The 27,736-nt window shown below is 49.9% G+C and overlaps 2 protein-coding genes across 4 annotated transcripts; both read right to left on the bottom strand.

Moving 5' to 3' along the window:
- Positions 1-198: 198 nt before the first annotated feature.
- LOC310662947 (zinc finger protein 500-like) lies at positions 199-20,221 on the bottom strand (the record flags this gene model as incomplete). Of its 3 annotated transcripts, XM_083410356.1 has the most annotated exons (7): positions 19,822-20,221; positions 18,037-18,531; positions 17,773-17,854; positions 17,435-17,517; positions 16,318-16,444; positions 14,316-15,045; positions 13,348-14,064 (listed from the first exon to the last, which is right to left on the bottom strand). In XM_083410356.1, the coding sequence occupies exons 2-6, from the start codon at positions 18,448-18,450 to the stop codon at positions 14,318-14,320; spliced, it is 1,434 nt and encodes a 477-aa protein (XP_083266482.1). In that variant the 5' UTR covers positions 18,451-18,531; positions 19,822-20,221. The 3 variants fall into 3 exon arrangements, with proteins under 3 accessions (XP_083266480.1, XP_083266482.1, XP_083266481.1); XM_083410354.1 differs by lacking the exons at positions 13,348-14,064; positions 14,316-15,045; positions 16,318-16,444; positions 17,435-17,517 and adding exons at positions 199-1,322; positions 1,966-2,092; positions 2,554-2,636 and having other exon boundaries at positions 19,822-20,087; XM_083410355.1 differs by having other exon boundaries at positions 13,348-15,045; positions 19,822-20,087.
- On the bottom strand, positions 13,348-27,405 carry LOC310662976 (zinc finger protein 213-like). Its single transcript, XM_083410425.1, has 6 exons — positions 26,416-27,405; positions 26,158-26,239; positions 25,867-25,949; positions 25,391-25,517; positions 23,691-24,608; positions 13,348-14,306 (listed from the first exon to the last, which is right to left on the bottom strand). The coding sequence occupies exons 1-5, from the start codon at positions 26,815-26,817 to the stop codon at positions 23,704-23,706; spliced, it is 1,599 nt and encodes a 532-aa protein (XP_083266551.1). The 5' UTR covers positions 26,818-27,405; the 3' UTR covers positions 13,348-14,306; positions 23,691-23,703.
- Positions 27,406-27,736: the final 331 nt, after the last annotated feature.

Here is a 27,736-nt window from a genome sequence, read left to right on the forward strand (position 1 = left end):
GAGCCTAACCTACTCACAGTTATTCTCATGATTAAAAAGGAGGTGAAGAACCATGTAACCCCACAAAAACAGAACAAGAAAGGAGATTCTGACTAAACATCAAGAGGATGCATTGCACTGGTTAGACTAGATGACCCTCAAGATTCCTCCCAAAGCTACTATTCTATAATTCCAGGATTTCCCCCGCTGTGAGTTCTTTCAGGGAAAGTAAGATTTTCTTCCAGCTCTTCCCATATTCCAAGCACTGATATGGTTTCTCCCTGTGTGAATTCTTTGATGGGAAGTGAGATTTTGCTTGAATGTGAATCTCTTTCTGCACTCTTGGCATTGAAATGGTTTCTCCCCTGTATGAATTCTTTGGTGGGAAGTAAGACTATTATTCCAAATGAAGCTCTTCCCACATTCCAAGCACTGAAATGGTTTCTTCCCTGTATGAATTTTTTGATGGGAAGTGAGATTTTCCTTGAAGGTGAATCTCTTTCCGCACTCTTGGCATTGAAATGGTTTCTCCCCAGTGTGAATTCTCTTATGTTGCCATAACTTTTTTGTTGAAGCAAAACACTTCTCACATTCAAAGCACTGATATGGTTTCTCCCCTGTATGAATTCTTTGATGGGAAGTAAGACTATTTTTCCGAGTGAAGCTCTTTCCACACTCCAAACACTGATAGGGCTTCTCACCAGTATGAATTCTTTGATGGGAAGTAAGACTATTCTTCCGACTGAAGCTCTTCCCACATTCCAAGCACTGATATGGTTTCTCCCCACTGTGAATTCTCTTATTGTTATCAAAGTCTCTTCTTGTAGTAAAGAACTTCTCACATTCCAGGCACTGATACAGTTTCTCCCCTGTATGAATTCTCTGATGGGAAGTGAGACTGTCCATCCTGGAGAAGCTCTTTCCACATTCCACGCACTGATATGGTTTCTCTTCGCTGTGAATACTCCGATGTCGACGTAAGTTTCTGCTCATAGTAAAAGACTTCCCACATTCCACGCACTGGTATGGTTTCTCCCCACTGTGAATCCTCTGATGTCGACGTAAGTATCTGCTTGTAGTAAAGAACTTTCCACATTCCAAACACTGATATGGTTTCTCCTCTGAATGAATTCTTTGATGGGAAGGGAGACTATCCTTCCGACAGAAGCTCTTTCCACATTCCAAACACTGAAAGGGTTTCTTCCCAATAGGATTTATTTGATGGGAAGTGGCATGGGAGCTCTGACTGAAGTTCTCCCCACACTCCATATCTTGATATGGCTTCTCCACTGTGTGGATTTTGTCCTGTTGTCCCTTGTTCTTAATTTCTAATTCATCACCACCTGCAACAAAGAGAGGAACAGATCAGAGCCTAAGAAAGAAATGGAGTTCCCAGTTTTTGAATAATGCTAATGAACATTTGTGACAAGGGAAGATCTGAAGGGAGTTAGATGGGAAGTCTTACTGGAGAGTTCACTGCCTGACTGACTTTCACTGACATATTTATGGGAAATTCAGATTCAAAAAGCCTGTTCTTTTCCGGGGTGAAATTTCTTTGGCTCAATCATTGAACCAACTCCATCTGCAAGGTTGAATGTGAATTGGATTCTCTGTCTACCAATTACCTAGCGTCCAGGGGAGAATTAAATTGCTGGGTAATGACAGAATTCTAAATGGGTTTGGAAAATAAATCAAAAAACTCTAAACAAACTATTGGTGATTTCAAAAGATTAAGTGACGTCCACTTCCCTAGATACTCAGAAAGCCTATCTACATCCTGATCCTTGGGCAAAAAGACAGAAGCAGAGGAAAAATATTCACAGAAAAAACAGTCCATAGCCTTCCTGCAAGGTGAGCTGTGGGGGTGTGAGAATCCCAGCTGCTCTAGGTGACAGCGCTGGGATCCATCCAAATATAGGAGGTTTGTCACGGAGAAATATCTACTGAATTACAAAACAGAGATGATGATCCAAGCGGGAACTTTACCCAGAGAGATCATGGTCCTCCAAGTCTCCTCCATGACTTCCTTATGCAGAGCTCTCTGGGCAGGATCCAGCAACGCCCACTCCTCAGCCGTGAAACGAACAGCGACATCTTCAAAAGAAACTGAGCTCTGAAAGAAAAAGATCCTTCTCTTAGGCAGCATAAAAATCATTTCCTGCCCGTTGCTCTTTTGCTTCCTGCCTGGGCTGTTTTAATTGGATTGGTCTGCTGCAAATTTGGATTACTGGTGCTTATTTTAATGAACACCACGTTGTTTTATTCAGATCAATATGTCTGTGCAAGCATTCCACTTTGCCAAATGGACGAATCCTTCTCTCCTCTCACCTAAGTTTTGTTCTGGGATGGAAAGACTACCCAGATGTCCCAAAGACAATTTATAACAAATAATACTAGTGACATTCAGAGTTAAGGTAAAGGGGCTACTCAGTATCCTCAGAGCATAAACCTTCATTAATGGCATTTTCAGCCTTTGTTAAGGGCAGCTTTGACAGAAGTCAAGAGGGGATTCATTTGTCCCCTTGTGTCTCCCCACCCCCCAGCCTCTTTCCCCCCATGGCTCCTTCCTCCCACCTGATCCGGTTCCTCAGCCGCTGCTTCCCCTCCACCAGGATGAAGAGATGGAGGAGGAGGTCTTGCCGGCATCCTTCTTTCACCTGCGAGAGACAAAGGGAAGTGGGGAGACAGGAGTGCAGGATGCTTCTCCCAGAGCTGAAGCAGTGCATCTCTAACTACAGATTAAGAAATACTCCCCTGTACCTATTTCAGATTTAATTGTGCAAAATTATTTATCAGGCTCCTCTGGGCTCAGGGCCTCAAGTGTCTTCCACCAAAAGATCAAAAGAACCACTAGATTACTTTCAACACCAACAGAATGGGACCAAACTGAGAAAATACTCCTTCCTTCTTACCCAGTGGCCTATCTCTGGTGTCCAACAGAGACTTCTCTACTTCAGAGGAATCAGGACACAATTCTGCAAACGGATCCTTTCCCTGAAACAGCAACAAGGATTCAAAACAGAGACGGGGAAAAGAATCAGAATAGGAATGGCAGAGGCAAAAATTTTAGCAGCATCTGATATCCTTCCTTGGATGTTTCCAAAAAAGGATGGGATTTAGGGACCTTCTCCCTCCTTGGAGCCCCTTGGGAGCATCCAGAGGAAAGTCTCTCTCACCTGCTTCCTCTCCTCTGCCTGACTCAGGAGGAAACCTTCGGCCAGGGCCACTGCCTGGGAACTGGTCTCTGCTCCGCATTCCCTCACCCAGCTCTCCATCTCCGCTGGAAGGACAGCCAGGAACTGCTCCAAGATCACCAGGTCCAGCATCTCAGCTTTCGTGTGCCTTTCCGGCTTCAGCCACTGGTGGCAAAGGTGGTGGAGTCGGCTGCAAACCTCACGGGGTCCTTTGGCCTCCTGGGAGCAGAACTGCCTGAACTGCTGGCTCTGCGCCTCTGAGCGAAGGGTGTCCTCCTCTCCCAGGATCTTCTGCACAGAGCTTTCCCAGAATCCCCCACTGCCTCCAGTTTCCATAGCATAGAGTCGGCTGCAAACCTCACGGGGTCCTTTGGCCTCCTGGGAGCAGAACTGTCTCAACTGCTGGCTCTGCACCTCTGAGCGAAGGGTGTCCTCCTCTCCCAGGATCTTCTGCCCAGAGCTTTCCCAGAATCCCTCACTGCTCCCAGGTTCCATAGCATGGCCTCTTCCTACTCCAGAGCCAGCTGAGTTTTCCTCATCCATCTTTAGGAGGGAATCCCCTTTTTCTTTGACCAAGGTCTGCCTGTCTGATTTAGAGGTGCTGGCAAATACTGCAAAGGAAATATATTGTTCTGTTATGAAATTGGCACACGGTCAGCAGAAGGAGAAGGTCCCCTGAGCAAGTGTGGATGAGTCTTGCTAGGAACCAGGGCTGGACTGCACCACTCGCCAGACTCTGAGCTTTCTTGAAGAAGGAAGGAAGGAAGGAAGGAGAAGAAGAAGAAATCCTCTCGCCCTCCTAGGGGGGAAGTGACCCGGCCAAAAGTGGAGGCAAATGAAAGGGTTTCTGTGAGATGAATCAGCCTGATGGGCACGAGGACCTTCTCCTCCTCCCTGCATTGGACTAGATGACCCTCGGGCTCCCTTCCAATTCAACGATTCCATGTTCCTATGATTCTCACAGGGGCCTCAAGGGGAAGCCCCCCAGCCGTATTGGGGCGCCAGAGCCCCTCTCTCCCCCTGCGCTTCCTTCCAGCAACTGGGATTCAGCAGCATCTCTGGGGAGACAAGAGCTCAGTCCTCCTGCATGAAACCAAGCAGAGCCTCTCCTCCTCCTCCCCTCCCTGGTCCCAGCCTCGCCTCCTGGGGCAGGGAGTTCCGCAGGCTTGACTCTGCACCGCAGGAATAAGCGCTTTCTCTTCTCTGCCCCCTCCCCTCTTCCAACAGTCAGACTTTCCTTTCTATTTCTTTGGGATGCTTTATGTCCTAATATTTCCGTCCCGCTACAACCTCAGCTAATAGATGGGACTGATTCCTCTGTCGGGGGGGGGGGTTATTTTCAGGCCCTTTTCTTCCCTCCCCAAACGGCTTTGCAGAGAGGGGGGACAGGAGCCTCTGCCCCTTGACTTGGGGTCCCCCTGCTCCCCCCTGCATCCCGGGGACCCCCCCTTCTCCCCAATGCAGAGACTCACCGGCTCCCCGGAGGCGCCATGGATGCAGCACGTGCAGAAGAGAGAGACAAAGGCCCCTCCTCCCTTTTAGGCAGGCGGGAGAGGGAGGGGCTCGGGAGCTTGGTTCCCCCCCCAACCCCCAACCCCACCGCCTTGACTTCCTCTCCTCTCTAGGAATCCCACTCAATCCCTCTTAACCCTTGGCAAGTCAGATCCCCCTCTCTTCCTCTCCCTCTGGTGTCCTGTGCCAGGGAGTTCCACAGGTGAACTCTGCTTTGCGTTTAACTTTATCTGTCCTGAATCTTCCAACATCCTGACTCCTTGGATGTCTTTGAGTTCCACTGTCAGGAGATGCAACTCTCCCTCCACTTTCTCTAGTCCAGGCTTGGCTTTTGAAAATTAGGGGGGGGGGCTCAGTAATTAGCTAATTGGGAAGCACTGCTCTGACGTCTAAACTAAGAGCCCCAAAGGCTGCAACCTTTCTTCATCGCAAAGTCTGCCTGGATCATTTTGGCAGCCCTTTTCTGACCCTTTTCCAACTCCTCAAACTTCCTTCATGAGGAGAGGCGACTGCACCCCCCACGAGGTTACGCCCCAGATTTGTGACCAGGGCGGGCTGCAGGGCTCTGTCCGGGGCCTGCTTTGCTCAATCTGTCGATCTTGGATGGAGGAATTGAGGGGATGCTCATCCAGTTTGCAGATGACACCTGTCAGGGGTTCAGGAGCAGAGTCACAGGAGAGGGAAGAAACGGAGAGCGAGGGGGAGGAGTCGGAAGGAAATGTCAGCGGCGACAGTAGTCCGAGGTCTCTGAGCCTCTCCAGTGACTCGGAGGATTCACAGAAAGGGGCCCCCATGGTCAGGGCAAGGGGAGTGCCCAGGGGGACACCTCGGGAAGGAGGGGACTCAGAGAGTAGCAGCTGGAAATCCGGGCCAGCCTCCCCCCCAGAGTGCAGTAGGGGGGAGGAGTCCAAGGCATCGGGATCAGGGAGCGCGCAGGCAGAGGGAGAACGTGAGGCAGGACTGACCACACCCTCGTCAGGGAGCGAGGAAACGGTCATCCGGAAAGTAAAACGCGCGCGCGCGCCAAGTTCAAATGTACAGGAGGGCGGCAAGGTGGGCAGCCCGGGTAGGGAGCCAGGTCCTAAAGCCCGCCGAAGAGAGGGGGAGGAGTCAGAGGGGTCAAGCTCTGCGTCGGAAGAGTCCAGGAGTAATGAGACCCCGGGGGGTAGTAAGACCCAGAGGAAGAGAGAGAGAAGGAAGAGGTGGAGTAAGATTAGAGTATTAAACTGGTGCACAGGGGGTGGAGATCCAGACAGAGCTTCGCCGGTCTAACGTCCAGACGTAGGGCTGGGACGCTGAGACTTGTAAATGGAGACTATTCTTCAATAAAGACTTTGATACTGTACGATCGGCTAGCGTTGGTCCTTGGTGAGCTGGGACCCGGAGCCAGCTCTGACAGTAAGCTCTGTCTCAATTTTAAAGTTTTGGCACCAAGAACCTCGCCACGTGAGTCGACGCAGCGAGGGCAGAGGAGGGGTGCTTACAGAGCTCACAAAACTCAGGCAAGATGACGACGGAAGAGCAGATAAAAGCCCTGCAAGAAGCGGTGACGCACCTCAGCACGGAGGTAATTGCATCCAGGAAGAGAGAGGAGGAAATGGTTACCTCCTGCCGGGATCTCCAGGCCAGGTTGGACGTGCTTTCTAAACAGGGGCAAACGGGATCCAAGGCAGAAGGCATTGGCTTGGGGAGGAGGGGAGGCAGCCTTGTATCGCATTTCGACGGGAGTTTGCAGCAGTACCCCAACTTCAGAGCAGACCTGCTGTTTGCGCTGGATCTCCTTGACAAAGACTTTAGAGATGAGAGAGAGAGAGTGGGGTTTATCCTGTCCCATTTGCATGGGGAAGCCAAAACGTGGCTGCGGAATCTATGGAGGGACAATGATCCAGCGCTCCAAGATGCGAAGGCTTTTATTAAAGCAATGGACTCATGCTTTTTATCAAAGGTAGACGTCGATATTGCCAGGAGGGACATACATGGACTTAAACAAGGCAAAGCCAGCGTGCGGCAGTACCATACTCGATTTTTCGGACTGGTTCATGCCCTGGGGTGGGAAAAAGATTCTGCGCCAGTCAGAGACCTCTTTTGGGAGGGGTTGAATGCAGATGTAAAAGCGGAGATTGGAAGAGGGGAGAGACCACGGAGCACCCAGCAGGTAGTCCAGAGGGCTCTGGAGATCGGGGTGCATCTGGAAGAACGTCCTTGGAACAGGGAAGAAGGGCGTTGGGGAAGGGCACCAGCCAGAGCACCTCCCTTCTTTCCCAGAGAAGCAGCGCGTGCGCACTCCACACCCTCGCAGGGAGGGGGAGAAGAGCCGATGGAGATAGGAGGTGCCAGGGCTCAGTCAGCTAACAGAGCCCTAACACCGGGAGCAGCCAAAACGAAGCCTCCTAGAGGGAACAGGAAGTGCTACATCTGCGACAGTGCTCAACACATGGCGAAAGAGTGTCCCCAGAGGCTCCACAAGCACACTGCAGCCTCGGCAACAGTCGCTGAAGCAGCTCAATTGAAAACGCAGCAACAGTTAAACGACGGAGTCTGGCTGGAGGAAGAGGCACTGGGGTCCAGCCAGACAAGTCAATGAAACAATCCCCAGCACTTTTGCAACCCACAGACCCCCTCCCACCCAAACCAGTGGTGCAGCTTACAGCGTCTCTCCAACTGCCCAATGGACGCACTCTGGAGGTGCCGATCACCATTGACTCCGGCAGCAACGCTGACTTTATAGGACTGGAATTCATTCAGCAGCACAATATACCACTGCTACCAGCCACACTGCCCCTGAACGTTGTCACGGTGGATGGCAGAGACTTGTTAGGGGGGCAGGTGGTGCAACAAACGCAACCAATGGTGATGCGGATTGGAAATCACCGAGAAGTCATCAGCTTTAACGTCACCCACCTGTCGGACACGCCTGTAGTCCTGGGCATGAGTTGGCTGCACAGGCACAGCCCAGCATTGGCGTGGTACCAGCGCCAACTGACCTTCGGCTCCTCCTATTGCGCGGAACATTGCATCCTTCCTAGCCCGGAAGAAGGAGGGGAAGACCCGCAGCTACAATTAGGCACGCTGCAAGCAGTGCCGCGCAAGTACGCAGCGTTTTTGGAGGTTTTCTGCGAGAAGGAAGCGGACAAGCTGCCTCCCCACAGGCCCTATGACTGCAAGATTGACCTCCTGCCAGGAGCGACGCTGCCAGCCGGGAAACTGTATTCCATGTCTGAGGACGAGCTGCAGGAGCTCAAGGAGTTCATAGACCTCAACTTGAAGCGCAGTTTCATCCGGGAGTCGAAGGCAGCGGGGGGCAGTCCTGTATTCTTTGTGAAGAAAAGGGACACGCCCCAAAAAAGACTTGTGGTAGACTTCAGGCTCTTAAATTCAAAGACCAAGCCCGCGGCCTTTCCCATGCCCAAGATAGATGACCTGCTGGCGACGGCGAGGAAAGGACGCGTTTTTACAAAGTTGGATCTGCGAGGGGCGTACAACCTGATTCGAATACGGGAAGGAGACGAGTGGAAGACTGCCATGTTCACGCCCCTGGGCACATATGAATACAGAGTTATGCCCTTCGGTTTACAAAATGGCGCCCACTGTTTTCAAGCTTTCATGCATCACGTCCTGGCGGGTCTCCTCTACAAGACATGCGTCTGCTTCTTGGACGACATCCTGATATTCTCAGAATCTGAGGAGACCCACGAGAGAGACGTCAAGGAAGTTCTGCAGAGACTGCAGGAGCATCGACTGTATGCCAAGCTGGAGAAGTGCCAGTTCGACAGGAAGGAGGTGGATTTCCTGGGCTACAAGCTGTCGGACAAGGGGCTTGCCATGGACAGCGCCAAGGTTCGCGCAGTGTTGGACTGGAAGAGCCCGCGCAATCGGAAGGAGGTCCAGCGGTTTGTGGGGTTCGCCAACTTTTACCGCAAGTTCATCAAGGGGTTCGCGATGCAGACGGCGGCCATTACGGACACGCTCAGCTCTAAGAAGAAGAAGTTCATCTGGACGGAGCAAGCGGAGCAGTCCTTTCAGAACCTTAAGCGTCTCTTCTCGTCCGAAGGGCAGCTACTGCATGTGAATCCCAGCAAACCGCTGAGGGTTGAAACAGACGCCTCAGACAGAGCCGTGGGCGCCGTACTGTTGCAAGAGGACCCGCATGGGGACTGGAGACCGTGTGCCTTCTACTCTAGGAAGCTCAGCAAGTCGGAGCAAAACTACACCATCTGGGACAGGGAGTTGCTGGCCATTCATGCAGCATTCAAGGCGTGGCGGCACTTCCTCGTCGGGGCCAAGCACACCGTGCAGGTTCGCACGGATCATAAGAACCTGGAGTACTGGCGCACGGCAAGATTCCTAAACCAGCGGCACATCAGATGGGCGGAATTTTTCGCGGATTTCGACTTCAGGATAGAATACATCCCAGGCGACAACAACATCATGGCGGATGCACTGTCCAGGAAGCCGCAATACCTTGAAGAGGCGGCACCAGCAGCGGCCAAGCACATTTTCGCTCCGAAAGCGTGGGCGTGCGCTGCAGCAACCGTGGACTTGGAGGCGGTCCGTCGAGCACTGCAGGGGGACCCCTTTGCACAAGCCAAGATGGAGGAGGTGCACAAGGGCACGGTGAAGGACGACGAGTTCCAAGTACGAGACGGATTGCTCATCCGCAGAGGAGCTCTCTATGTACCGGGAGACGACCTCCGGGCGAAGGTACTGCAGCAGTTACACGACGCACCCACCGCCGGGCACTTTGGCAAGGAGAAGACGGCAGACCTCGTTGCCAGGGATTTTTGGTGGCCCAAGATGCGGGGGGAAGTCGCGGAGTACGTCTCGAGGTGCGACACCTGCCAAAGGGCCAAGTCAGTGCACAAACCTCCGGCGGGACTGCTCGAACCGCTGCAGACTCCGAGCGAACCGTGGGAGAGGGTGGCCCTGGACTTTGTCACGGATTTACCCAGCTCAAGGGGTAAAACGGCAGTGCTAGTGGTGGTGGACATGTTCACTAAAATGGCCCACTTCATTCCGTGCGCGAAGGTGGCCACGGCAGAACAGACCGCCAAGCTGTTCATAGACCACGTCTTCAGAGTGCATGGACTGCCACGGTCTATTTTGTCCGACAGGGGGCGCCAGTTCATTTCGAGCTTCTGGCAGAAGCTGATGGGTTTCCTGAATGTCAAGATCAACCTAGCGTCGGCGAGACACCCGCAGACCAACGGACAAGCGGAACGCGTCAACGCCGTCATGCAGCAGTACCTGAGATGCTATGCAAATCAACAGCCGACGACATGGGTGGACTACCTGCCGCTCGCGGAGTTCGCTTACAACAACACGAAGCACGTGTCCACAGGGGTGACGCCGTTCTTCGCCAACAACGGGAGGCATCCCAGAACCTTCCCGGGATTAGAGAGACTGGGGGAGGGGGAGCCACAGGCAGCGGAAGTCTTGGCGGCGGAATTGCAGGAAGTCCACGAGCAGCTTAGGAGGCAGTTAGAGCTGGCAAAGCACGCATACAAACTGCAGGCTGACAAGCACAGGAGGGTTGGTGAAGACATACAGGTGGGAGACTGGGTGTGGTTAGCGGCCCACGCAGTGCCGACAAGATCCTTAGCTAAGGAGAAACTCGGACATAAGCAGCTAGGACCTTACCTAGTTGAGGCACAGATCAATCCGGTGGCCTTCCGGTTGACACTTCCGGAAGGATCCAGAATGCACCCAGTATTCCATAGGTCGGTGCTCACGCCCTACAAAGCACCTCACCGATTTCAAGCGCAGGGCACGGCACCAGACCAGTATAAGGAGATCCCCCCAAGGAGGGAGTCGCCAAGAAGGGAACCCATCAACCAGGTCACAGAGATTTTGGACTCGAGATGGGGGGCAGAGGGAGTAGAATATTTTCTCGCAAGGGAAGGTACCCCGGCCAGCGCCAACAGTTGGGTGCCGGACTATGCCCTGGACGAGCCTCTCCTCAAAGAGGAGTTTCATGCCTTGTTCCCACACAGGCCCATGCCAGCCGAGTATTTCGACGACTGGCTTTTCACACCCACGCTTTCTACCAGCACGTTCCAGGGATTCACCTCGGACGAAGAACCAGCATTAGAAACACGTTCACCGGAGGGCTCGCCCTCGGGGTTTGCCTCAGACCGCTCCTTTTGGTGGGACAATCGAGGAGAGGAGAGGTGGCTGAGGGGCCCTTGGCAGGCAACGGACCCAGAGGGGAACGAGGGTGAGAGGGACATGGACGTGATGGGGGAGGACGTTGGGTTCGAGCATGGCGGCACGGAGATGGAAGCAGAGGAGAACGAGGTCGGCGAAGACATGGAGGACGAGCCGGATTTCTCTAACTGGATGCACGCCACGGGGGACAAACTGTATCCACCATTCACCCCCACAACGACGGAGCACCCAGCACCCCCGCCGGAGGAAGGGGAGGGGGGAAGGGGGGGCTTCGAGGGGGGGATGGATGTCAGGGGTTCAGGAGCAGAGTCACAGGAGAGGGAAGAAACGGAGAGCGAGGGGGAGGAGTCGGAAGGAAATGTCAGCGGCGACAGTAGTCCGAGGTCTCTGAGCCTCTCCAGTGACTCGGAGGATTCACAGAAAGGGGCCCCCATGGTCAGGGCAAGGGGAGTGCCCAGGGGGACACCTCGGGAAGGAGGGGACTCAGAGAGTAGCAGCTGGAAATCCGGGCCAGCCTCCCCCCCAGAGTGCAGTAGGGGGGAGGAGTCCAAGGCATCGGGATCAGGGAGCGCGCAGGCAGAGGGAGAACGTGAGGCAGGACTGACCACACCCTCGTCAGGGAGCGAGGAAATGGTCATCCGGAAAGTAAAACGCGCGCGCGCGCCAAGTTCAAATGTACAGGAGGGCGGCAAGGTGGGCAGCCCGGGTAGGGAGCCAGGTCCTAAAGCCCGCCGAAGAGAGGGGGAGGAGTCAGAGGGGTCAAGCTCTGCGTCGGAAGAGTCCAGGAGTAATGAGACCCCGGGGGGTAGTAAGACCCAGAGGAAGAGAGAGAGAAGGAAGAGGTGGAGTAAGATTAGAGTATTAAACTGGTGCACAGGGGGTGGAGATCCAGACAGAGCTTCGCCGGTCTAACGTCCAGACGTAGGGCTGGGACGCTGAGACTTGTAAATGGAGACTATTCTTCAATAAAGACTTTGATACTGTACGATCGGCTAGCGTTGGTCCTTGGTGAGCTGGGACCCGGAGCCAGCTCTGACAACACCAAACTGGGAGGGAAGGCACAAAGGACAGAATCGGGATTCAGGATGACCATTACAGATTGGAGAAGGGGGGGCAAGCTGACAAGATGAATTTCCATAGGCACGAACCAGATACACAACTATAGGATGGGGGACACCTGGCTTACTTGCAGTGCATGTGTTAAAGATCTAGGGGTCTTGGTGGACCACAAGCTCAACATGAGTTCACCGTGTGATGCAGCTGAGAAGAAGTGAATGCTATTCTAGGCAGCGTCCACAGAAGTCCAGTGTCCAGATCAAGGGAAGACATAGTCCCACTCTGTTCCGCCTTGGTCAAGCCACACCTGGAATACTGTGTCCAATTCTGGGCAAAACAATTTAAGAAGGATGTTGACCGGCTGGAAGGTGTGCAGAGGAGGGCAGCCAAGATGATGAAGGGTCTGGAAACCAAGCCTGATGAGGAACGGTTGAAGGACCAGGGTATCTTTATCCTGGAAAAGAGGAGACTGAGAGGAGAGAGGAGAGCCATCTTCAGATATCTTATGGGCTGTTCCATGAAAGATGGAGCAAGCCTGTTGTTTTCCTGCTCTGGAGGGGAGGACCAGAACCAATGGATTCAAGAGTCCGACCTCTGCAGCAGTGCAGGAATACTTGAATATTGGGGGGGCGGGCATGCAAGTGGGAGGGGGCATGCAACCTGCAGCAAGAGATGGAGGATAGGGTGCTGCTGCTGAGTCAGAGGGCGCTCATTTATGCTCAGGAGGGAAGCAGGAGACAAGAGGAAGAAGCTGCTGCTATGGGTTGCCAGCACTGACTGGCAGCCTTGACCCTCCAGGGGGCCAGATGGGGGGGGGGGGTTAAGCCTGGACCCTTGTAGCCTTGTTCATACTATGGGGTGTTAAGGTCAGCCGGGTTAGTTTCCATGAAGCGCTTTTAATGCAGCGTAAGAAACTCAGATATATCAGCTGGGTGCCAAGGGGCACTTTCAGCCTAAGTTTGTCACCATAACGGGGTCCCTTCCAACGCTTCAATTCTACGATTCTATTATCTCAGCTGCGTTGCTGGACTTTAGTTTGCTCTTACAACAGTTCACTTCTCCCAGTATGCAAGAAGGAGAAACACACACAGTGGAAATGGAAATTGTATTAACTACTGTATTAAGGACTAATCTTTTAAACTGGGGTCACGAACCCAGAGCCCAGAAATCTCCATGTAGTCACAATTGGACCTGTGCCAGCAGCAAAATGTGCCTGGCACCTGGCTAATTTCTAACACCATTTTTTTAAGTAACGGACCCCGGGACAGTTAAGTCCAAAGGCAACTTTGGGGAGCGGGGCTCATCTCGCTTTCAGGCCAGGGGAGCTGGCATTTGTCCAGAGAATAGTCAGCTTAGCCTAGCAGTTACTTGGCAGATTCACCAATTGCTTAACAGAACTTCGATTTTAAAAAAAAGAAAAAAAGTAGCAAAGAATGAGGCATTTTGTGGAATACAACCAATTTATTAGAAAATAAACAGGTTCAGGCTAAGTTTGTGTACATATCATTTCAAGTGTTCCTGTTCCTTGTTCCTCTCCTCCTGGCTGACAATTCCCTCTTGCTCTCCACCTCCAAGGGTCTCTCCTGAAGAGGCCAGAGACCACCTTGGCTGCTTTGAGTCCCGGAAGACCTGCTCCCTGCCTTGCAGGCCTTTCCCCATCTGACCACAGGGATGTGCAGCTGGGGTTGTTTGTATCTGTTTTAAGTCGTTGTTGTGAGTTGTGTGGAAATTGCTGGGTTTGGTTGTGTATTTTTTGATGTTTCATTTCTTGTATACAACCACTTTCTTACATACAATCTATTAAACTGGTATATTGCCCTCAACCGAAAATCTCAGGACGGTTTCCAGCATTAAAATGCAAAATAAAACACAGAATAAAGAATAAAAACCAGAAAAAATGAAGCAAACCAATAATTCACCTCCCATAATTGCATTTAAAAGGACATTGAATATTAAATCAGTCTAAGGCCATCCTTTTGAATTCCCCGCCAATCACCTCTCACCCCCAGCATTCCAAACTGCCCCCCCCCCCCAGCAATGACCCTCAGCGTCCCTTCCAACACTACAGTCTTATAATTCTATTACATTCCCTGCTGCAAGTTATTTGATGGGAAGTGAAACTTTCATTCCAGGTGAAGCTTTTTCCACATTTCAAGCACTATTAGGGTTTCTCCATCACATGAATTCTCTGATGGGAAGAGAGTGTTTGCTTCAAGGTGAAGCTCTATCTGCACTCTTGGCATTGAAATGGTTTTCCCCCACAGTGAATTCTCTGATGTCACAGAAGCGCCCTTCTTGCAGGAAGGCCCAATGTGCATTCTAAGGACTGATGTGGTTTCTGCCCTGTATGAATTATTTGGTGGGAAGTGAGACATTTCTTGTGGGTGAAGATCTTTCCACATTCCAAGCTATTAGGATTTCTTTCCTCTATGAATTCTTTGATGGTAAGACAAATATATCTTCCAACTGAAGCTCTGTCCACATTCCGAACACTGATATGGTTTCTCCCCTGTATGAATTCTTTGATGAGAATTGAGATCAATATTCCGATCGAAGCTCTTTCCACATTCCAAACACTGATAGGGTTTCTGCTTTCTATGGATTTTTTGATGGGAAGTGAGATAGGCCTTTGAAGTGAAGCTCTTTCCGCATTCCAAGCACTGAAACGCTTTCTCCCCTGTATGAATTATTTGATGGGAAGTGAGGTGGGACCTCTGACTGAAGCACTTTCCACACTCCAAGCACTGGTAGGGTTTCTCCCCTGTATGAATTATTTGGTGGGTAGTGAGAGTGGACCTCTGACTGAAGCACTTTCCACATTCCAAGCACTGGTAGGGTTTCTCCCCTGTATGAATTCTTTGATGGGAAATGACATTGCCCTTTGTAATGAAGCTCTTCCCACATTCCAAGCACTGATAGGGTTTCTCTCCTTTATGAAATCTTTGATGGAAAGTGAAAGAGTCACGTCGACTAAAGCTCTTCCCACATTCCAAGCACTGATACTTTTTCTTCCCAGTGGGAATTCTTGGATGGGATAAGGAATGAGAGCTCTCTCCATACACCACATATTGATAGGGGTTCTCCACTGTGTGGATTTTGTCATGGATTCGCTGGTTCTTAATTTCTAATTCATCACCACCTGCAACAAAGAGAGATACGGATTTTCAACATCTACATGCAGCTGCTGGGAGAGATCATCAGGGGGTTTGGGCTGGGTGTCCATCAATATGCGGATGATACCCAGCTCTACCTCTCTTTCAAATCAGAACCAGTGAAGGCGGTGAAGGTCCTGTGTGAGTGTCTGGAGGCGTTTGGAGGATGGATGGCGGCTAACAGATTGAGGTTGAATCCTGACAAGACAGAAGTACTCTTTGGGGGGACAGGAGGTGGGCTGGTGTGGAGGACCCCCTGGTCCTGAATGGGCTAACTGTGCCCCTGAAGGACCAGTCATTTTGGACTCTCAGCTTTCCATGGAGGTGCAGGTCAAGTCTGTGTCCAGGGCAGCTGTTTATCAGCTCCATCTGGTACGCAGGCTGAGACCCTACCTGCCCGCGGACTGTCTTGCCAGAGTGGTACATGCTCTAGTTATCTCTCGCTTAGACTACTGCAATGCGCTCTATGTGGGGCTACCATTGAAGGTGACCCAGAAAGACAAACAGGTCAAATCACTGATGATACATAGAGCAATTGATATATGATATAACATTGAAATGGCAGCATGGGAAATATTGTGGAATGGAGAATTGAAATTTACAGCATGTTATGAGTTAAAAGAACACTATAGGAAAATGATGTATAGATGGCATTGGATTCCTAGTAACGTGGCTAAAATGTACAAGACCAAATCAAATGCCTGCTGGGAATGTCAAGGGAAGGAAGGTACCTTTTTCACACGTTGTGTTCTTGTAAGATAGTAAAAGTCTTCGGGGAAATGATTTATAATGAGTTAAAAAAAATGCTGAAAATAATCTTTGTTAAATAACCGGAAGCTTCCCTTTCAGGTATGATGAGGGGAAAGGTACCCAAAGATGAGGGGGAAAACCTGTTTATGTATGCTACCACAGCTGCCTGAATGGTATAGGCCCAAAGATGGAAAGAAAAAGCAGTACCAACAAAAGAAGATTGGCAATTTAAAAAGGCTCCTTTTACCTTTTATAAGAATGAAGCCTCCTTTTAAAAGGTTTGGGCAGTTCAGACCAGCCTGATCTCTGTTTAGGGTAAAGGGACTCCTGACAAGTAAGATCTCTGTTTAGAAAGGCATAATTGGAGGAAGTATAATCCCAGACAAAGCAGTCCTGCATTCAAGGTGACTTGTGGAGGTGTTGGAAGCCCAGCTGCTGAAGGCAGCACTATTGAGCTCCATCACAATAGAGATATATGTATGGAATTTCAAAACAACTAGGAGCCTTACTGAGAGAGGCCAGGATACCACGATTCTCCTCCGTAACCTCCTTATGCAGAGCTCTCTGGTCAGGATCCAGCAACGCCCACTCCTCCGCCGTGAAACAAACAGCGACATCTTCAAAAGAAATTGAGCTCTGAAAGAAAAATATCCTGCGAGATTATTTCCTGCATGTTGCTCTTTTGCTTCCTGCCTGGATTGTTTGAATCAGATTGGTTTGCTGCACATTTAGATTATTGATGCTTATTTTAATGCTTTAATGGAGTCCTTCATAGTATACCGTATTTTTCGCCCTATAGGACGCACCGGCCCATAGGACACACCTAGATTTTGGGTGGGGGAAATAAAGGAAAAAAAATTTATTCCCCCCCCCCAGGCACGGGGCTGGGGAGGGGGAAGCCCGAGCTTCCCCCTCCCCCAGCCCCCAGAACGGGACCCAGAGCCATGTCGAAGCTGCGTGCAGCTTTGGCATCGCTCTGGGAGCTTGCGGGGCTGGGGGCGGAGACCCCAGCCCCAGAACAGCCTGCCGCCCCAAGCCTCGCGTGCCCGGCGGGACCTCCCACCAGGCGCGGGAGGCTTGCGAACACCTTCCCGAAGCACGGGGCATCCTCTGGAGGGCGCCCCGAGCTCCGGGCTGCTGCCCGCAAGCCCGTGGGAACTCCCCCGGGCTCACAAGGCTTGCGGATAGCTTCCTGAAGCCTGGAGAGCGAGAGGGGTCGGTGCGCACCGATGCCTCTCGCTCTCCACGCTTCAGCGAAAGCCTGCATTCGCCCCATAGGACGCACACACATTTCCCCTTCATTTTTGGAGGGGAATAAGTGCGTCCTATAGGGCGGAAAATACGGTATTTTAATGATGGGTATGAATCTTAGTGAAAATGGGTGGAACTCCACCTTATTTTAGTCAGATCACTCTCTATGCAAGCTTTTCAGTTTGCCAAATGGAAGAATCCCTCTCTCCTCTCCCTGCGTGTTGTTCTGGAACGGAAAGACTCTCCAGATGTCCCAAAGACAATTTATAATGAATAATACTAGTGACAAGGGGAGGGGAGAGATTTGTTCTGTCTCAGAAATGCCCTCTGTCCCTCACCCTCAGCCCCTTTCCCCCCAAGGCTCCTTCTTCCTACCTGATCCGGTTCCTCAGCGGCTGCTTCCCCTCCACCAGGATGAAGAGATGGAGGAGGAGGTCTTGCCGGCATCCTTCTTTCACCTGCAAGAGACAAAGGGAAGTGGGGAGACAGGAGTGCAGGATGCTTCTCTCAGAGCTGAAGCAGTGCATCTCTAACTACAGATTAAGAAATACTCCCCTGTACCTATTTCATATTTAATTGTGCAAAATTATTTATCAGGCTCCTCTGGGCTCAGGGCCTCAAGTGTCTTCCCCAAAAAGATCAAAAGAACCACTAGATTACTTTCAACACCAACAGAATGGGACCAAACTGAGAAAATACTCCTTCCTTCTTACCCAGTGGCTTATCTCTGGTGTCCAACAGAGACTTCTCTACTTCAGAGGAATCAGGACACAATTCAGCAAACGGATCCTTTCCCTGAAACAGCAACAAGGATTCAAAACAGTGACGGGGAAAAGAATCAGAATAGGAATGGCAGAGGCAAAAACTTTAGCAGCATCTGATATCCTTCCTTGGATGTTTCCAAAAAAGGATGGGATTTAGGGATCTTCTCCCTCCTTGGAGCCCCTTGACAGCATCCAGGGGAAAGCCTCTCTCACCTGCTTCTCTGCCTGCTTCCTCTCCTCTGCCTGACTCAGGAGGAAACCTTCGGCCAGGGCCACTGCCTGGGAACTGGTCTCTGCTCCGCATTCCCTCACCCAGCTCTCCATCTCCGCTGGAAGGACAGCCAGGAACTGCTCCAAGATCACCAGGTCCAGCATCTCAGCTTTCGTGTGTCTTTCTGGCTTCAGCCACTGGTGGCAAAGGTGGTAGAGTTGGCTGCAAACCTCACGGGGTCCTTCAGCCTCCTGGTAACAGAACCAGCTGAACTGTTGGCTCTGCACCTCTGAGCGAAGGGTGTCCTCCTCTCCCAGGATCTTCTGCCCAGAGCCTTCCCAGAATCCTGCACTGCTCCCCATTTGCATGGCCTGGCGTCTTCCTGCTTCAGGGCCAGCTGAGTCTTGCTCATCCATCTGTGCTCTCAGGAAGCCTCCAAGAGACAGGAAGGATCCCCTTGGTCCTCTGCCAAGTTCTGTTCGTCCAAATTAGAGGCGCTAGAAAAGCCAACAAAGAAAAAACCTTGTTCTGTTATAAAAGCACAACATGGACAAGAGGAGAAAAATGTTCCCTGAGCAAGCGAGGATGAGTCTCGCTAGGAACCAAGGCTGGACTGCACCACTGGCCGGACTTTGAGCTTTGCTTAAGAAGAGAAAGGAGAAATAATGCTCTTGCCCTCCTAAAAGGAAAGTGACCGTCCCAGATGTGCAGGAAAGTGAAGGGATTTCTGTGAAATGAATCAGCCTGGCTGATCCTGCCTTGCAGTGTTTGCAGTCAAGGAATAAAGTCAGAACGGCGATTGACAAGTGAGTCACTCGTGGAAACCAGGCTATAGTGAGGAGTTCCCACCTCCTCGAGACAAACTACTGAGATGGGGTCCTTTTTTCCTTGTTCTGAGGGCCAGATTCTCATCTGGGAAATGCCCTGAGGGCCAAGTGGGTGAGGCCAAAGGACAGTACAGTGGTACCTCGGGTTACATACGCTTCAGGTTACACACTCCGCTAACCCAGAAATATCACCTCGGGTTAAGTACTTTGCTTCAGGATGAGAACAGAAATAGTGCTCCAGCGGCGCAGCAACAGCAGGAGGCCCCATTAGCTCAAGTGGTGCTTCAGGTTAAGAGCAGTTTCAGGTTAAGAACGGACCTCCCAAATGAATTAAGTATATAACCTGAGGTACCACTGTACTCAAGGGGAGGTAAAGTAGGACCTACCTGCTTTCTGTGATTGCAAGTTGTTTTAAACTGTTTTCAATGTTGTGTTTTAATCCGGGAATTTGCCCTGGGAATTCAGGAGGGTGGCTGTGTCATTAATAATGTGACACAGCAGAACCCCCACATCTGCGTGGGGTACTTCTGGATCAGTCCCTTTGTGGCCAGGGGACTCCATGCTCTGCTTCTGGTGGGATATTTGCAATGCCCTCCATGCGGAGCTGTGCATGAAGATGACTCGGAAATCGATGGAAAGCAGGGACCAAATTACGGGCTGGCTTCCCTCTCTTTATTCACGGCATTTCTCTCCCCCTTTCCCCCCATGAGCTCCAAAAGGCAGCCATGGGTCTCGCTCCTCCGTATCCTGACCAGCATTTGAGTGGAGATTCCTGCATTGCTCCTGCTTGGCCCAGATGACTCTCGTGGTTCCCTCCCCACCCTAGAATTCGGAAATTCATTTCAACCACCCCCTGGATCCTTTGCAGAGAGGACCCTCTGCTCCCTGATTTGGGGGGGGTCTCCCTACACCCTCCCCTTCCCCCCAAAGCCCCCCAGGCAAGAAGAGAGAGAGACTCACTCGATGCAGGAGGCGCCTCCGAGGAGACAACAGCTGCCTCTTGACAGGAAGGGGCTGGGGAGGGCGGGGCCTGGACTCGGGAGGACCCGCCCCGCCTTCATTTCTGGTCCTCTCTAGGAGTCCAGCTCAGTTCCTCTTAACCCGGCTGAAAGACCCAGATGAAATCTCGTTGGAACAAATCTCGCGGCAACATTTGACGAGCCATCACCTCCCTGGGTTCCTTCTTCTTCTTCTCTCTGCCTTCCCCTTCCTTCTGCCCCAGCAATGAGAGCTCAGCGCCCCCTCAGAGCAGCCCCACTTTCGAGGCGCAGTGTCAGAAAACAGCAATACTAAGCAGTGTGTGTGAGGGGGGGGGGAGGGAGACGGACAGCTGAGCCCGGGCCGAGTCTGGAGCTGCAGTCCCTCAGAAACGCCACCAGGGGGCTGGAGCCTCCCTCTGATTGGCTACCCAGACAGACAGACAGAGGCGGGGGCGGAGCCAGCCCTTTTGGCGGGAAGATGAGAGGCGCCTTTTCTGAGGGAGTTTTGAGGCTGGAGCTGAGACGGGAGGAAGGGAGGAGGAGGAGGAGAGGCTGAGTCTGAGGGAGAAGTGGCTCCGGCCTGAGGAGAGGGAGAGAGGAAGGGGGGCTGAGCCGGGGGTCATTTTAACAGCTCATTTTAACAACTGAAGTTTAAGGAAAGCTGTGCATATGCTACTGGTCTGCCTTATAGGAATGTTATAGAAGTTTTTTTTTTATATTAAGAACTTTGAAATGTACCACACGGAGGCTGTTTTCCCTCCATGTTGCGCCCACCCCCTCCTGCTCCACCTTCCCTCTGCATTCAAGGGGCACAGATGGGCTTTTCACCCAACCCCCCCTTATTCCCACCGCCACCCCAGAACTCTGACCTGAACACTTCACCCCCAGCGTAGCGAAGAAGGAGGTGTGAGGTGGAGTACAACTGATTTATTAAAAACAAATACTAATTTCAAGATAACTTGGTGTAGATAAGTTAGGGCTGCCATAAGTCCAGATTTTCTTGGATCTTAGGTAAATCAATAAAAAAATCAGGTTATTTTGGCATTGTCATAAAATTTGGGGGGGTTCCTAAAAAAAGCACACTAGTGTTGGGGTCTTCCTAAAGAATTGCTCAACAGCTTTTGGGGTGTCCTGGTTTTTTACTATTTGAAATAAGGCAATCCTAACATTAAGTGTAAGGTTTCAAATCTTCCAGTTTTTTCTGTTCATTCTTCATTACTTTATTCCTACTGTAACAATGGGTATTACAAGGATGTTCCTATACTACTGAGTTCAACCTCCAACTGTTTTCTTGCAGGCTTTCTCCACCAGCCTGAGGGGTGATTAGCAGATGGACTCCAGCTACAAAAGCTGAGACCGTGGAAGAGGACAGAGACCATCCTGGCTGTGAGTCCTCTAAGACCTTCTCCTGCCTTGCAGGCCTATTCCCATGCGGCCTAGGAAAGTCCAGACTGACTCCAGCTACAAAAGCTGGGGCCACTGAACAAACACTTGGGCTTAGCAGGTTTGTTGTTGCTACAGGTTTTTCTATCTTTATTTTCTATCTTCTCATGATTCATGTGGCTATTCTTCAGTGTGATTGTGTATTTTAATGTTTTATTTATTGCTTATGACTACTCTGCTATTTATTTAATTTATTACATTTGTAAGACGTCTTTTATCCAAAGATCTGAGTATTTCACAACATAAAGATGCAAAATAAAAACACAAAATACATAATAAAAGAAAGAATAACCCCTTCCCACAAATACATTTGCAAGGACATAGATTTAATTAGAAAGGACATAGGTTTAATTAAGCAAAGCTCTATTTTTGATGTTGTTGTTACACAACCGTGCTTCTCATTTCTCAGCTGCAACACCCCGAAACTCACCCTTTCTGCCTTCTTAGCTAACAGTAATTTAATTATTATTTTGATCCCATGTGTACACAACTTTAAATACAAGCACCAGAACACTGTGCCTAAACTTAAAGAGATGCACATGCATGCACACTTTCCAAGAGACTCATGACAGAGCTAGTGTGGTATAGTAGTTGGAGTGCCAGAATACGACTTGGCAGACCTGGGTTCAAGTCCCTACTTAGCCATGATGCTCACCAAGGGACCAGGCACTGCTTCACATCTTTCAATATGCGAAGGGCCGTGCCATGGAAGATGGAGCAAACTTGGTTTCTCCTACTCTGGTGGAAGGAGGACCCAAACCAATGGATTTAAGGTAGAAGGAAGGAGATTCTGACTAAACATCAGGAAGAACTTTCTAGCAGCAGGAACTGTTGGACTGTGAAAGAAAGTAGTTCAGGTGGTGTGGGACACTCCTGAATTGGAAGGTTTTTAAGCAAAGGTAGGATGCCCATCTGTCATGAACTCTTTTGTTGAATATCCTTCATTGCAGGTGAAAATGAAGCAAACCAATAATTCACCTCCCATAATTGCATTTAACATCAAAAAAAAATCAACAACTCAACATCAAAAAAATGAAGATCATGGCCACTGGTCCCATCACCTCCTGGCAAATAGAAGGGGAAGAAATGGAGGCAGTGAGAGATTTTACTTTCTTGGGCTCCATGATCACTGCAGATGGTAACAGCAGTCACGAAATTAAAAGACGCCTGCTTCTAGGGAGAAAAGCAACGACAAACCTAGACAGCATCTTGAAAAGTAGAGACATCACCTTGCCAACAAAGGTCCGTATAGTTAAAGCTCTGGTTTTCCCAGTCGTGATGTATGGAAGTGAGAGCTGGACCATAAAGAAGGCTGATCGCCGAAGAATTGATGCTTTTGAATCATGGTGTTGGAAGAGACTCCCATGGACTGCAAGAAGATCAGACCTCTCCATTCTGAAGGAAATCAGCCCTGAGTGCTCACTGGAAGGACGGATCCTGAAGCTGAGGCTCCAAGACTTTGGCCGCCTCATGAGAAGAGAAGACTCCCTGGAAAAGACCCTGATGCTGGGAAAGATGGAGGGCACAAAGAGAAGGGGACGACAGAGGACGAGATGGTGGGACAGTGTTCTCAAAGCTACCAGCATGAGTTTGACCAAACTGCGGGAGGCAGTGGAAGACAGGAGGGCCTGGCGTGCTCTGGTCCAGGGGGTCACGAAGAAGTGGACACGACTAAGCAACTCAACAACAACAATTGCATTTAAAAGGACATTGAATATTAATTCAGTCTAAGGCCATCCTTTCGAATTCCCCGCCAATCATCTCTCACCCCCAGCATTCCAAACTGCCCCCCCCCAGCAATGACCCTCAGCGTCCCTTCCAACACTACAGTCTTATAATTCTATTATATTCCCTGCTGCAAGTTATTTGATGGGAAGTGAAACTTTCATTCCAGGTGAAGCTTTTTCCACATTTCAAGCACTATTAGAGTTTCTCCGTCTTATGAATTCTCTGATGGGAAGAGAGTGTTTGCTTCAAGGTGAAACTCTTTCTGCACTCTTGGCATTGAAATGGTTTTCCCCCACTGTGAATTCTCTGATGTCACAGAAGCGCTCTTCTTGCAGGAAGGCCGATGGGCATTCTAAGGACTGATGTAGTTTCTGCCCTGTATGAATTATTTGAAGAAGAAGAAGAAGAGTTTGGATTTGATATCCCGCCTTTCACTCCCTTTAAGGAGTCTCAAAGCGGCTAACATTCTCCTTTCCCTTCCTCCCCCACAACAAACACTCTGTGAGGTGAGTGGGGCTGAGAGACTGTGATTGGCCCAAGGTCACCCAGCAGCTGCATGTGGAGGAGCCGAGACGCGAAGCCGGTTACCCAGATTACGTGACTACCGCTCTTAACCACACCACCACACTGGCTCTCTGTGGGAAGTGAGACATTTCTTGTGGGTGAAGATCTTTCCAGATTCCAAGCATTATTAGGGTTTCTTTCCTCTATGAATTCTTTGATGGTAAGACAAATATATCTTCCAACTGAAGCTCTGTCCACATTCTGAACACTGATATGGTTTCTCCCCTGTATGAATTCTTTGATGGGAAGTGAGATCAATATTCCGATCGAAGCTGTTTCCACATTCCAAACACTGATAGGGTTTCTGCCTTGTATGGATTATTAGATGGGAAGTGAGAGTGGAGCTGCAACTGAAACTCTTTCCACATTCCAAGCACTGATAGGGTTTCTCCCCTGTATGAATTCTAAGATGGGAAGCGAGACGATCCTTCCTGTCAAAGCTCTTTCCACAATGCAAGCACGGATAGGGTTTCTGCCCTGTATGAATGGTTTGATGGGAAGTGAGATAGGAACAGCAACTGAAGCTCTTTCCACATTCCAAGCACAGATATGGTTTCTCACCTGTATGAGTTCTTTGATGGGAAGTGAGACGATCCTTCCTGTCAAAGCTCTTTCCACATTCCAAGCACTGATAGGGTTTCTGCCCTGTATGAATGGTTTGATGGGAAGTGAGAGAGGAGCCCTGACTGAAGCTCTTTCCACAATCTAAGCACTGATACGGTTTCTGCCCTGTATGGATTCTTTGATGGCAAGTGAGATTGTCCTTTCTCCTGAAGCTCTTTCCACAATCCAAGCACTGATATGGTTTTTGCCCTGTATGAATTTTTTGATGGCAGGTGAGATTGTCCTTTCTACTGAAGCTCTTTCCACAAGCCAAGCACAGATATGGTTTCTTCCCAATGGGATTTTGATGAGACATGGAATCGGAGCTGTTAGTGAAGTTATCTCCACATTCCAAAGACTGACATGGCTTCTGCACTGTGTGGATTTTCTCATGGTTTCCCTTGTTCTTCATTTCTAATTCCTCAGCACCTAAAATGAAGAGAGAGATGAATTAGTGTCTGTCAGGCACCCCCAGAGGAACTTTCTTTGGGAAAACCTTTTGGCAGACATGCTGAGCTGCTTCTTCCCTTAGATACAGAAGCAGGAGGAACAGCTTCGTGTGAAAAAGGCTCTCCCCTCTGCAGCCTCTGAACTATGGCCGTCTGCAAACCACAGTTCTAAATCTATACTGTCCTCTTGCCCACGGGAAGGTTCAGGAGAAGGGGGGAAGCCCGCACCATTCCTCCTCAGTCCAACCCCTGACAATAGGAGAGGGGGCAGTGATTCCTACAATTTCTATAATTCCATCAAGATCTTCCTGCCTCTTTCTCACCTTGCCCATCTTTGGTCATCCTGTTTCCGTTTAACAACAAGGCGAAAGACTTGTGATCGTGAGCAATGATCTGAACCTAGACATCTCTGTCTCCAACCTGCCTTTACACCCCCTTGCCAGGGGGTGGGTGGATCCCACTGGGGAGCTGAGAATCCTGCAATGAGCAACCCTATATTTGCATGTGTAGATAATGCCTGATGTGTGTGAACTCAGGATATTCCTGAATGCCTTTCAGGATGCAGACACCATGGGGGCTTTTGTGTCGTATTAGAGTTATGTCAATCTCATAGAGATAAACCATATCATGAATTCAGATTAACACACATCTCCTGAAACTCTAGGTGGCAAAGTTGAGATCCATCAAAATCTGGGAGGTTTGTGATATAAAAATATTGACTGAATGTCAAAACAACTATTATAACCAAACAGGGAACCTTACCGGGACAGTTCATGATCCTCCAAGTCTCCTCCATGACTTCCTTATGCAGAGCTCTCTGGGCAGGATCCAGCAACGCCCACTCCTCAGCCGTGAAACAAACAGTGACATCTTCAAAACAAACTGGACCCTAAAAGAAAAAAGGTCCTTCTCTTACACAACATAAAGATTATTTACTGCACATTCCTCTTTCTGCCTGCATTGGATTAATCGGATTTGTTTGCTGCACATTTTGACCATGGATGCATAATTTAATGTTTTGGGAATCTTTCATACTGTTTTTAATGATAGGTATGAATCTTAGTGAAAATGGATGGAACTCTAGGTTGATTTCTTCAAATCATTCTGTCTGTGCAAGAATGACAGTTTTCCAGATTTGACAGAAGAGAAAAGAGCAGGAGAGAGATTCATTTGCCCCCAGAAACGCCCTGTCTCTCCCCCCTCCCATCCTCCCTCCCCCCAAGGCTCCTTCCCCGCACCTGATCCGGTTCCTCAGCCGCTGCTTCCCCTCCCCCAGGATGAAGAGATGGAGGAGGAGGTCTTGCCGGCATCCTTCTTTCACCTGCGAGAGACAAAGGGAAGTGGGGAGACAGGAGTGCAGGATGCTTCTCTCAGAGGTGCATTTGGGAGTTTGTCCCCATTTCATATTTTAGTTATGCTAAAATATATCTCATCTCCTTTGGCCTCTTGGCCCCAAGTGCTTCTCCCAAAATATTAGTTTCAGAATCAACAGAAGGGAATCAATTGAAGAAAAACTCCTTCCTCCTTACCCAGCAGCCTCTCTCTGGTGTCCAACGAAGTCCTCTCTGCCTCAGAGGAATCTGGTCCCATTTCTGCCAACAGATCCTTTTCCTGAAATAGGAACAAGAATTTGTAATAGAGAATGAAGAGATGGGTTTGAGAAGGACTAGCTGGGGCAAAAACTTGAGGGGTATCCAATGTCATTCCAAAAAAAAGGATGGGATTTAGGGATCTTCTCCCTCCTGTTTGGATCCCCTTGGGAGCATCCAGAGGAAAGTCTCTCTCACCTGCTTCCTCTCCTCCGCCTGACTCAGGAGGAAACCTTCGGCCAGGGCCACTGCCTGGGAACTGGTCTCTGCTCTGCATTCCCTCACCCAGCTCTCCATCTCCGCTGGAAGGACAGCCAGGAACTGCTCCAAGATCACCAGGTCCAGCATCTCAGCTTTCGTGTACCTTTCTGGCTTCAGCCACTGGTGGCAAAGGTGGTGGAGTTGGCTGCAAACCTCACGGGGTCCTTTGGCCTCCTGGGAGCAGAACTGTCTCAACTGCTGGCTCTGCACCTCTGAGCGAAGGGTGTCCTCCTCTCCCAGGATCTTCTGCCCAGAGCTTTCCCAGAATCCCCCACTGCCTCCAGTTTCCATAGCATGGTCTCTACCTGCTTCAGGGCCAGCTGAGTCTTGCTCATGCATCTTCACTCTCAGGAAGTCCCCAAAATATCAGAAGGACCCCTTGGGCCTCTGCAAAGTTCTGTCTGTCCGAAAATTAGGTGCTGGCAAATTCTACAAACAAAGACATTGTTCTGTTATAAAACTGATACACGGGAAGAAGGTGGTTCCCTGCGTAAGCGTAGATGAGTCTTGGAAGGAACCAGGACTGGACTGCACCCCAGCCCAGACTCTGAGCTTTCTTTAAGAAAAAAAGGAAGAAGGAGAAATCTTCTAGTTATAATTTTAAGCTATTTTTCCTAAAGTGTTTTAATGTTGAAATCTGTCCTGGAATCATAAGGTGAAGCGCATTTAAATACAGCCGTACCTCGGGTTACATATGCTTCAGGTTACAGACTCCGCTAACCCAGAAATAGTGGTTCAGGTTAAGAAGTTTGCTTCAGGATGAGAACAGAAATCGTGCTCCAGTGGCACAGCAGCAGGAGGCCCCATTAGCTAAAGTGGTGCTTCAGGTTAAGAACAGACCTCCAGAATGAATTAAGTACATAACCAGAGGTACCACTGTAATAGGATGGGTAATTAATAATTATAATAATTAAAATAACAATAATGTTGCATAACATAACCCACCACCATATCTGCTTAGAGGTTCCCAGGTGGCCTCAGTGTGCAGCTGCCCTTGAAGACAACTCAGAAACAGCTGCAAAATGCAGTCGTCAGATTATGGGCTGGGTTCCTTCTCTTTATTAATTTCATTTCCATCCCATCTTTTACTCCAAGGAACCCCTCCTCAATGAATCCCCAAAACAACTCTTGACAGCACATTTCATTCCTGTTTTGAAACAGCTGCATTGCTGGTCCATTCACTTCTGGGCCCAGTTCAAGGGACTCACAGGAGCCAAATATCTGAAGAAAGGCCTCCTTCGCTACACCCCCCCTTGGG

Source organism: Podarcis tiliguerta (genome assembly GCF_965153285.1).
Source record: "Podarcis tiliguerta genome assembly, chromosome: 13".
In the NCBI taxonomy this organism is placed as follows: domain Eukaryota; kingdom Metazoa; phylum Chordata; class Lepidosauria; order Squamata; family Lacertidae; genus Podarcis; species Podarcis tiliguerta.

Bases quoted from the DNA above. Each gene is read 5' to 3' on its own strand.
- LOC310662976 (XM_083410425.1), bottom strand. From the start codon at position 26,817: ATGCATGAGCAAGACTCAGCTGGCCCTGAAGCAGGTAGAGACCATGCT. The intron at 25,518-25,866 runs GTGCGGGGAAGG...TTTTTCTTTTAG, and splicing joins CGGCTGAGGAACCGGATCAG to GGTCCAGTTTGTTTTGAAGA. The intron at 24,609-25,390 runs GTAAGGTTCCCT...TCTTCATTTTAG, and splicing joins GAGGATCATGAACTGTCCCG to GTGCTGAGGAATTAGAAATG.